Here is a 12,248-nt window from a genome sequence, read left to right on the forward strand (position 1 = left end):
CTGTACTCTGTAAAAGAATCAAAAAAGGATTTCTAAACAAAAACTATTTTCATTTAGATATGTTTAAGACACAAATTCTAATATTTCATTAAGGGCTATCCCAGACACATACAGATATACATACAATTATAGTATATTCTAACATTATTTCTTAGGTAAAAATCAATAGGATATATGTAACAGAAAAAAATAATTTTTACAAAACCAAGGCTCTGCAAGTCATAAATTAAAAAAAAAATAGAGAAAATCTGAGTACATCAAGGCTAGATTTCTGATAGCTCACAAGAAACATTCACCTATTATACAAAATAATGATGCTATTTTATGAACTGATAAAAAAAAAAAACACTGCCCTAAATGTGACCTAAATAGTCGACTCAGTTGCTACATGTATGAAATCCTAAAGAATGACAGAAATATATTAGGAACATTTAGAAAGTTCAACAGATACCTAAAGTTTCTAGTGACAAGATTTCTGACAAATTAAGCAATACTTTTATCTTTTTTTTTTTTTTTTTGGGGGGGGGGTCTGGTCGTGGGGCCTGAACTCTGGGCCTGGGCGCTGTCCCTCAGCTCTTCAGCTCAAGGCTAGCGCTCTACCACTTGAGCCACAGCGCCACTTCCGGCTTTTTTCTTTTTTGTTGGCATGTATTTCTAAAGCCAGTATTATTTTTTTGTGTGTGAAAATACCTTACAGAGGGGTTACAATTACATGAGCAAAGTAATGAGTACATTTCTTATCAAGCTTGTTGCCTCCTCCTTTGTTTCCCCTTCCTATCCCTTCCCATCTCCCCTCCCCGCCCCACCCCTCCCCACGCCAAAGTTGTAAAGTTCATTTTTTAACATCTCATTATTGTACATCTCATTGTTGCAATGGGTCCACCTGTATCCCTATTAAAACAATTTATTTTTTCCCTTCCCCTCCACAAATTATACCAACATTAAATACAGTGAAAACAGGGGTTATATCGTGGGGGAGGACCAGTACTATTTTAAAAGACCTAAATTTAGAAGGCTTGCGTTTGAACCACAGCTATTCAAACTACCTAACACTGTGACCCTGGAAAATTTTAGTCTCATTTCCTTTTACTTTTCTGTAAAGAATACTGTAACAATGATAATGATACTACTAAAGTCTGATAAAAGAAATAAATGAGATAACAAAAGACAAGTCAGTTTATAAATAACAAGACACTATATAAATATTAGCACTAGTCCCAAGTAAAATTAAAAAACTTTAGATATAAAAATGCTTATGGAAAATCACCTTTCAAAAGATTATCTGGCCCAACCACCTAGTGGTTCACACCTGTAATCCTAGCTGTTCAAAGAGGCTGAGATCTGAAGATCATGGTTGGAAGCAACCTAGGACAGTAAGTCTGTAAAACTCTTATCTCCAATTAACTACCAAAAAGCTAGAAGTAGAGCTGTAGTTCAAGTGGTAGAGTGTTAGTCTTGTGCATAACAGCTCTGGGACAATGTCCAGGCCCCGAATTCAAGTACCAAAACAAGCACAAAAACATAATAAGTAAATAAAAAGAATTCAAAAAATCAGAAGTTCACATCATCCTCTTTGTCTCTCTCCATAAAGAGTTGTTATTATAAGGTCTTCCATTTTGAGATACTGAGGTAATAAGGATTCAATTACTACTTTTAAGTAACAAAAACTTCCAAGAACCAGAAGATCTTGCTTAAAGTTCCAATTCTCTACTAGTTATGAAGTTGATTACCTTGAGGCAAATCAAATAGCCTCCATCTCTCTCTCAAATATTATTAATATAGCCAGGCACTGGCAGCTGTAATTCTAGCTGTATTGAGTAGCTGTAATTCTTGTACTCAAGAGGTTGAGATCTGAGGATCACAGTTAATGACAACCTGTGCAGGGAAAAGTCCATGAGGCTCTCATCTCCAAAAAGCCAGAAGTGGAGCTGTTGCTTAAGTGGTAAAATACTAGCCTTGAGGAAAAAAAAAAAAGCCAACTAAGAACTTGAGGCCCTGAGTTTAAACCCCAGTACTAACATATAGATAATAAACAGACTTTTAATATAATAATAATGTAGAATGATATGCTATCAAAAGGTATTCAAGACTGACTAGTGCCATGTTAACAATTCTAATAACTTTTTAAACTGAAATGCTTCAGCATTTCAGAAGCTGGTTGAACTACATATCTAGAATTAAAAAGGATTTATCCTACTATAAAATAAATTCCTCTAAATTAATGCTAAAGACAATTACAAGAAATGTTTTTAATTTCCTTTCTTCATGATAAGCAAATAAAAAAATTCTAAAACTTCTCCTATAAAGCAATTCCTTCTGATATGGTTTGGATATAGCTTGAGAATGCGAGAGTTTATGTGTTTGGTACTCATGATGAGGCATTAAGAATGTAAACCTAGGCTGGGAAGGTAGTTCAGTGGCAGAGTGTTTGCCTTGCATGCATAAGGCCCTGGGTTCGATTCATATTAAAGTGGCAAAAATAAAACATGATATTTCTGATATAATGAATGAGGGATACTTTTATCAAACACAAAATTGAATTAGTCATATTTACAAAAACACGTAAATTGATTATACTCTGATACTTGGCATAAAAAATTAACTCAAAAGAAACATAGGTCTCATGGTTTCCTTTATTTGCAATAACTAGTATATGCCTAGGATAATCTTACCAGACAAGCAGAAAAGATCAAAAGCTATGTACACATGACAATATAAGATAATACTAAGCGAAATGAACCTCAAGATAGGGACACAAGAGGTTTTTTCTTTGTCACTGTTGTTTTTAATGTACTATGTGATTTTTTACTTAATTTTTTTTTTTCGGGGGGGGGGGGGTCCGGTCGTGGGGCCTGAACTCTGGGCCTGGGATCTATCCCTCAGCTCTTCAGCTCAAGGCTAGCGCTCTACCACTTGAGCCACAGCGCCACTTCCGGCTTTTTTCTTTTTGCTTATGTGGTGCTGAGGAATCAAACCCAGGGCCTCAGGCTTGCAAGGCAAGCGCTCCACCACTGAGCCACCTTCCCAGCCCATGTACTATGTGATTTTTTTGTTTCTTTTGTATGGTTTTTCCCCATGGTATAACCCCTGTTGTCACTGTATTTGATTCCAGTACCCTGAATCTTGTGAGTACATTTTTCTAACTTGGGGAGGGGAAGGGGAATAACAAAATGCTGAAACAAGGATACAGGTTATAACAATGAGATGTACATTATAACAATGAGATGTACAAGACAGTATGTTGAAAACGAACTTGGAGGTGGGGAGGGGAGTATATGAAGAAGTAGGGCAGAAAGGAATATCGGGGGAAAACAAAGGAGGGGGTAACAATGGAAATGGACTCATTACCTTACTCATGTAACTGTAACCCTTCTGTACAGTATCTTTACAATAAAAAAAATGTTTTAATTAAGTCATATTACTGATTTATATACACAAAATACCACCTTCTCCTGTCTAGTCAGGAGCCAAAATCCTTCTGATCTCACTTTTCCAGTTGCTAAGATGATAGGTACGTGCCACCAAATCCAAATATTGTTCAGATGGGGTCACATGAACTCTTCGTCTTTGTTGTTGTTTTGTTTTGTTTTTGTCAGTTGTGGGGCTTGAACTCTGGGCTTGGGCACTGTCCCTGCACTCTTCAGCTCAAGGTGAGCACTCTACTGCTTAAGCCACAGTGACACCTCCAGTTTTCTATTGGTTAATTGGAGAGATGAGTCTCACGGACTTTCCTCCCTGTGCTGGCTTCAAACCGTGATCCTCAGATCTCAGACTCCTGAGTAGTTAGAATTACAGGTATGAGCCACCAGCACCCAGCACATGAACTGTTTCAAAGGCTGGCCTCAAACCATGATCTTCTCTCTTTCTCTCGTGTAGAATTTCAGATGTAAACTACTGCCAGACTACTAGATTTATGCAATGTTTCAAGAGTGTCTTAGTGATAAATAATGAGAAAAGAATTGTATATTTCTTACAGTGAGAGGTTATGGCTATCAGGTTTAAAATCAAATAGAACCAAGTCTCATGTGCTTCAACTTACAGAATAACAACTATATATTAGATGGGAAAGTAAAATATAACTAGTATTCTTAAAACATTAATTATCAAATCTAAAGTGCTAAAGCTACAAAAACTATCTTGAATTATTCTTTAAAAAAGAAAACAGGGCAATATAAGAAAAGGATCATTTTTCTTCTATAAGGACAGAAATCTGAATTACTTAGAAGATCCATCATACTTTGCCACTAAGTGGTGGGTTACTAGCTGAAATACTAGATACAAAGTGGTGAATATCGTTCATATACATATCCATGGCTTATAATAACAAGATTGTACTACCAGTGAATATTTCTATGTTGGGTGAGGATTAAAAAAACACCAAACAGGATAGTGTTATAAAGTGGTTTTATTCTATCCTCTTCCCAAAACTACATATGGTCCTGTTACTGCCTTTATCTTCCCTGGGTAAAGTTTGATTATTTCAGAGTACTGCAGTTCACACTCAGTACACAATCATCCTTGACATCCTTGCACCTCTCCAAATTCACCTAAGACAGGTAGACTCATGGCAACATAAGAAATATATCATCAGAAATAATTATATCACATGTAATTCAGTATACAAGAATTCTAGTCAAAATAAGTAGCACTTACTTATGTCCATTTAAGGCTGCATGGTGTAAAGCAGTGTAACCAGAACTATCTGTGCAGTTGACATTGGGGCCTCGCCAGATACTGAAAATGAAGCACAGCATAGAGTTAATGGTTAAAAATCAGGCTTAGAAAAACATAACAAAATTCAAAAGTTCCACAACCAACAGAAAAATCTTAATCATGTAGTAAACAATTGTCATTTTTCATTCATATCCCTCAAAGTAACTTAATTTATCTGGTGCAGGGAATATAACTATCTTCAGGAATTATTAGTGAGCGTGTATTAACCGCAATGCATTAAACCTGCTTCTAAAAACTCCTAATGGCTATTATTACTTAAATATTAACATTTGGATATATATTCTCTATCAGAGAATAAAGATTAATGACACCTGCCTCTTCCCTTTTAACATACTACATAAGCAGTAGCTTATGTAAGGTAAAACTCATTTTTTCCTTGTGGGAAGAATACAAATTCTTCTTGCTATTCCATTGCTACCAAGAAAATATAATCAATATTTCATACTTGAAAATAAAATTAAAATATTTGGACTACTGTAAATCATAACAATCTGTAATTATTAATATATTTACAATATATTCTGGAGATAATATGGAAGAACTCATTTTAGCTGGGCACTAGTAGCTCATGCCTGTAAATCCTAGCTACTCAAGAAGGTAAATTCTGAGAATTGCATTTTGAAGCCAGCCCAGGCAGGAAGGTTTGTGTGACTGACCCTTATCTCCAATAAACTACCAAAAAGCTGGAAGTGGAGCTATAGCTCAAGTGGTAGAGCACTAGACTTGAACAGAAGAGCTCAAGGACAGTGTGTAGGCCCTGAGTTCATGGCCCAAGGCCAGCACAAAAGAAAGGAAGGAAGGAAGAGAGGGAGGGAGGGAGGGAGGGAGGGAGGAAAGGAAAGGAAAGGAAAGGAAAAGAGTAAGGAAAGGAAAGGAATAAGGAAAGAAGTAAGGAAAGGAAAGGAGTAAGGAAAGAAGGAAAGGAAAGGAAAGAAGTAAGGGAAGAAAGAAAGAGCCGGACACCAGTGGCTCACACCTGTAATCCTAGCGACCCAAGACGCTGAGATCTGAGGATCACAATTCAAAGCCAGCCTGGGCAGGAAAGTCCATGAGACTCTTATCTCCAATTAACTTATCTCCAATTAACCACCAGAAAACCAGAAGTGGCACTGTGGCTCAAGGGGTAGAGTGCTTGCCCTGAGCTGAAGAGCTGAGGGAAAGCACCCAAGCCCAGAGTTCAAGTCCTTCACCAGACAAAATAAATAAATAAAAATAAAATAAAATACTGAAAGACTACTTTCCTGAAAAATGAACAAGAATGACTTTAATTGATGTTCATGATATGAAAATTATCAAAGGTATTGTATAATGACAAACTGAATATTCATGAAATATTTATTATAAACCATTCATAGGTTACATATTAAGATAGATACATTGAGCAAAAATCATAACTCAAGGTCTTTCTTTATCAGAAGACAGACTAATGGGGAGGTCAGACACATGAGCTAATAATTAAGAGTACTGAGATAATTAAGGTACCAGAGAACACACAAAACAGCTATTGCAAATGAAAGATTGAGAGCCTACAATTATGATGAAGAGTTCCTCAAAAATTTCAAAAAACTGGGCTGGGAAGATGGCTCAGTGGTAGAGTGCTTGCTTTGTATGCATGAGGTCCTGGGTTTGATTCCTCAGCACCACATAAGCAAAAAAAAGCCAGAAGTGGCACTTGAGCTGAAGAGCTGAGAGATAGTGTCCAGGCCCAGAGCTCAGGCCCCAGGACCAACAACAACAAAAAAAATCCAAAAAACTAATAAAATTAGGTATATTCAGCAAAGTCACAAGATACTACATATATATGTATATGTAGTATATATGTATGTATATATACATGTGTATATACATATGTACATATTTGTGTGTGTGTGTGTATATATATATATGTATGTATGTACTTTTTTGTCAGTCATGGGGCTTGAACTCAAGAGCCTGGGTGCTGTACCTGAGCTTTTCTGCTCAAGGCTAATGCTCTACCACTTTGAGCCACAGCTCCACTTCTGGTTTTCTGGTGGATAACTGGAGATAAGAATCTCATGAACTTTCCTGACCAGGCTTGCTTTGAACCATAATCCTCTGGTCTCTGCCTTCTGAGTAGCTAGGATTTCAGGCATAAGCCACCAGTGCCAGGCTTCATGTATGATTTTTTTAGATGCTAGTAAAGATCAGTAGCTGAATGTTTAAAGAAAATAGAAAATGTTGGTTACAAAATGGACCATTTCATGAAGAATATAAAATATTTGGAATAGACTTGATAAAAGATATGCAAACCTATACCGTGAAAACTACAAAATATTGCTGAGAAAAAGGAAAGAGGGATTAAACAAATGGTAAGATATGCCAAGTCAATAGATCAAAACTGTTCTAATATCAGGTTTTCACAAATTGATTTTTAGTTCAATGCAATTAAATCACAGTCCCAGCAAGCTGTTTTACAGAAATTGACTGCCTTTAAAATCATATGGAAATGCACAGGATATGAAAGCCAAGAAAAATGAAGTGGAAATTTATACATCTGATATCAAGATTATGAAAAAAAATACAGTAAACAGACTGACAGTGTAGTAGTTGAAAGAAGAACAGATCAATAGATCATAATGGAGAAACAGAAAGTTCAGACAGACTCCAGTATGTATGTTATTGATTGTTTTTGACAAAGATTCAATGGAAATTCATTAGAGTCTTTTCAAAAATGATGCTGAAACAAATGGGTAGTCTAGGGACAAAATAAAATCTGATATATACCTCCCTCATGATGCCATGCATACTACTAAGACTGAATCACAAATATAAAAGTGAGACCAAAAACTATAAATTTCTGCAAGTATATGTAGAGGAGAATTTTTGTGATCTTGAGTTAAGCCAAAATTTCTTAACTGTGACATTAAAAGCATAACCCACAGAAAGTAATTTGATCAACTAGACTACACCAAAATAAAGAGATTTTAGTCCTCAACAGCAGTATTAAAGAGAATGAAAACAAAATGGACTTGGGGTGGGGGGGGGGGGAGGGGGAAGATTTGGATAAATCAAATATCCCAATACAGTTTTTGAACCAGAATAAATAATCTTCTAAATGCACTAAGAAAATCAACATCCCTATTCAAAATGAGCAAACAACAGATATTTTTATAGAAACTTTATGTAGTTGGTAACTAAGAATATGGAAAGAAGACAGGTATAGTAGAGTAGGTCTGTGATCCCAGTACTATGGGGCTAAAGCAGGAGGATCATGTGCTTAAGGCCAGCCTAGACTATAGAGCAAGTTCAAAGCTAGCCCAGCTATATAGCAAGCCTTGGCCTCAGGAAAAAAGAAAAGATACTCAACATCATTTTTCTTTTAAGTAGTAAAAACTTAAAATTTAAGGTTCAAGATATGAAAATGAAAGTGAAGAAATTCTGAGACACCAGAAATGAAAAGGATTCTAAGGAACTACTGTTACAGTTTGAATATGAAATTTTCTCCATCAGTTCTTACAGCAAAGGCTTGGTCAGAGTCCATGGTACTATTTCAGGAGATGGCAGAAACAGAATGAGAGATCAAGGTGGAGAAAGTGAGTCGCCTTAGGTAGATAAAGATGAGGGAGGAAATTCAAATATGCTTTTATGTTTAAAAGAAAACTGATAGGATATGGTTTCCATATGGATAAGAATAAGAGAATGACTGGGGTATCTTCTATGAATGAAATATATCCATAGTGATACAGCTCTATTCGAGAGAATTGCAGGGCAGTGATATTTTCTGGGGGAAGCCAAGTTTCAGTTAAAGATGCCTAGAAGACTACACTGCTCATTGTATTTCAGGAAAAGAAATGAGAAAACACTGCAAATTCGTGTGTGTGTGTGTGTGTGTGTGTGTGTGTGTGTGTGTGTGTGTGTGTGTGTGTGTGTGTGTGTGTGTGTGTGTGTGTGTAAAATCCTGAATGTAATTAGACCTTGTGAATACTTACCAAGGGAAGATATTTATAGCCATGTATAAGATCCATATATTTTATTTATCTATACCATCTCAAGGCCCTAGTATGAACAATAAAGAATTATAATGAGGCATTTTAAAAGTCCACAACATGTCTTTTTCTGGCTGAATAAAGGTGGATAAATGTGGGCGTTTTGGATAGCACTGAGATTTGAATTCAGGGCCTCAAGTGCTTGCTTAAAGCACTCTACTATTTACTTGAGCCACGCCCCTCATATATTTTATGTTTGTTTTTCAGAGTCTTGCACCATTTTTTTTTTTGTGAACAGAGGGGTTACAATTACATGGGCAAGATAATGAGTACATTTCTTATCAAGCATTGTAGCCTCCTCCTCCTTTGTTTCCCCTTCCCATCCCCATCCTTTCCCATCTTCCCCCCCTGCCCCCGTCTCCCCCATCCTCTTCTTCCTCCCCCCCCACCAAACTTGTAAAGTTCATTTTCGACATAACGACTTGTACATCTCATTGTTGCAGTGAGTCCACCTGTATCCCTATTTAAACGATTTGTTTTTTCCCTTCCCCTCCACAAATTATACCAACATCAAATACAGTGAAAGCAGGGGTTATACCATGGGGGAGGGACATACAAAGCAACAAAGAAATAGAGAGTCTTGCACTTTTGCCTGGACTTGCCTCAGACTTCAATCGTCCTACATCCCCAATAACTGGGATTTCAGGTATGTACCACTATACCTGGCCAAGATTCATCATATTTTAAATAAGGATAAAAAGTTAGTTAAATATATTTATATACATATGACTACAGACAGAGCTTATAGATAGCCACAATTTCACAGAATACCTACAAACTTTTGAAATACCATAAACAAGCCAAACTAAAACCCTTCTGACTAAAAACTTAAAAAAAAATAAACTTTAATATTTAAAAGTTCAAGCTTTGAGTTTTTCATTCCAAACAGCTACCCTGGAAATTAATCATCATTATACACCCACCCCCCCCCCATCAATCTTTTGGAAAATCCATCAAGAACAACATAAGACTGTCACTTTTGTTGTCCCTATCTGATTCTTGACACATTAGATAACTCCAGGGCACAAGATATGCAGTTCACACTCAATGCCTCAATGCTTCTAATGTCTCAGGCAGGGTTGAATATGTAAAAAGGGACTTCTGACTTAGTGAAGCCTTTGGAATAGATGAATTTTGAATTTCAGACAAATGGGTTTTAATACGTTCAAGAACAGCAAGGAGACTAGTATGGTTAGAGCAATAAGGCCATGGGAGAAAGCAAGTCAGTGATATACAGCCAGATCACAATGAGCCTTGAGGCTACTCTGACTTTGCTTTTCACTAATAAGAAAAACCACTGATGGGTTCTGAAGAAATAAAATGGCATCATTTACATTATTAAATATCATTCTGAAGAAGTACAGCATATGCCTAGCAGCACAAAGCCGTGTTACATGCATCACCATCATCATCATCATCATCATCATCATCATCATCACTATCATCATAATTTTGTTTCTGTTTGGTTTGGTTTGGTAATTGAACCCAGGGCCCTTGGTATGCTACCACTTGAGCTTAAGGGCAGTTAGAAATAGAAGGCACCTGGGACAGAGGCACATAGGGCAGGGAAACAAAGAAAGGATGTGGTAAATCACCTTTCTAGTTCTTGCCCTAGTGGGGAGCAGGTTCTAAGTCTAGCATGTGTGCTTAGATCAAAGGCAAAAGCAGAAGACAAGTCCTCCCATTTTCCCCTTCCTGTTCCAGGATAGGAAGAATCCAGCCAGATAGACACTTAGCTCCAATTGGAAAGGCCTTGGCAGTGAGCAAGCAACACTGCTTAGCAAAACAAACCAAAGATATAGCTCAAAAAACAAGAGAACTAGGGACCAGATATCTACCTGGACCAGACAAAAAGACCTCAGATTTTCCTTCACTGGGTGACAGGGAGATAGTCTCCCAACTTGGGGAGTTCACTAATTCTTTCTATTTTCTTTCATGACATTCCTTTCACCTTCAAATAAACTTACTTTGTTTACCTTAAACACTACTTTTTATTCTTTAAAGGGCAGAGTAAAGGACCACAAAAGCCCCTAGGATCATATCACTCTATACCTAAAGCCATGTTTTTCTGGGAAAACAGTTACTTTTGTTTTCTAATCTATGAACTAAAAACTAGTATCTTATATTCACATTTCTACTACCACTGTAATGCTTGATGCTCTATAATGTTGTTTTTGTTTTGTTTTGTTTTCTTGATTAGCCATCGTGGTTCTATTTTATTGGAATATTCAAAGATTTGGTCAGTTAACTTTATTTTTATTAAACATTTATCAGTTTTTTATTTGTACATTTACTTTTTACTTACTTTGTAACTAAAAGAATATAATCATCCCAATTTTCATTTGTTTTCTTTTTACTATTTCTTTAAGTTGAATACTTAACTGGTTTAATTTGATTCTCTCTTACTTAAAAGTAAAAGCACAATAGATGGTAACTTTTTCTTCGTCTGTCTTGGGGCTTGAACTCAACCACTATGAGCCTTAGAGTCACCTCCAGTTTTCTGGTGGTTAATTGGAGATAAGAATCTCATGGATGGGCTGGGAAGGTGGCTCAGTGGCAGGGTGCTTGCCTTGCATGCATGAGGCCCTGGGTTCGATTCCTCAGCACCACATAAGCTGGAAAAAAAAGAAGCAGAAGTGTTGCTGTGGCTAAAGTGGTAGGGTGCTTTCCTTGAGCTGAAGAGCTGAGGGACAGCACCCAGACCTAGTCATGGTCTTGAAACTTTTCTAAGACATATCTGTGTACTTCCTTATAAAATCCAATTTTAGGAGAAACCTTGCTAAGTCAATTTAGCAAGTACCCCCACTAGATAACTGATCATTCTCAATAACTGATAAGATTTCTAACCTTGCACCATTCTTCCAAGTGATGTCTGATCACCTAGTCTGTCTTCATCTTGAACTCCATTAGGCCATTTAGCCAGAATTTCCCTTAACCCCCACATTTTCTGTTAGCAATTTTTCATCCACTATTCTTGTTATATTTGGAGTCGAGGCCAAATTCCCTTCTATACAACAAAATACCAGCAGATTTTGTACCCTATTAGGATAGTCTAAAATAAAGAGTTCCTTACCTTTCTTTAACAAGTGTTATCAAATAATTTTTTCCTTAAAACATGAGCAGTGAGTAGTATATTGTTTTACAATGAAAGATATTTTTCAAGCTTACTGACTACATAATTCAAATAATCTATAACTCTAGTGTATTTCATCCTCATGTTCTAAGAAATGTTACTGTACAAATATTCTGCGATTTAACTATTATCTAATTTTCTTTACATTTCTAAGTTTCTTTATTGTGTTCTGTTGTTTCCCAATTAAGCCAAAAAATGATACAACATCTTTATGGATTACATGTTTTATTTTCACCAAACTGCAATAGTGTCTGTTACCAAGTGCCACACAATCCACCTGAAACTTTAAGGTAGCAAGTAGGTCCTAAAAGTAACCTATTATTTTTTTGTTACAAAATAGATTTTCAACCTGAGATGGTATAATTATTAGGAAG

General features: G+C 36.4%; 1 protein-coding gene across 6 annotated transcripts in view; it reads right to left on the bottom strand.

Moving 5' to 3' along the window:
• Window positions 1-12,248, bottom strand: part of Anks1b (ankyrin repeat and sterile alpha motif domain containing 1B) — a 946,206-nt gene that overhangs the window by 842,627 nt on the left and 91,331 nt on the right. For all 6 annotated transcript variants that reach the window (XM_042693313.1, XM_042693310.1, XM_042693314.1 and 3 more), the window contains exon 2: window positions 4,654-4,734. In XM_042693313.1, coding sequence (XP_042549247.1) covers window positions 4,654-4,734 — 81 coding nt within the window. The remainder of the gene's footprint in view (window positions 1-4,653; window positions 4,735-12,248) is intronic.

The sequence above is a fragment of the Dipodomys spectabilis genome, unplaced genomic scaffold (genome assembly GCF_019054845.1).
Source record: "Dipodomys spectabilis isolate Male_0828 unplaced genomic scaffold, ASM1905484v1 ptg000163l, whole genome shotgun sequence".
Classification (NCBI taxonomy): Eukaryota; Metazoa; Chordata; class Mammalia; order Rodentia; family Heteromyidae; genus Dipodomys; species Dipodomys spectabilis.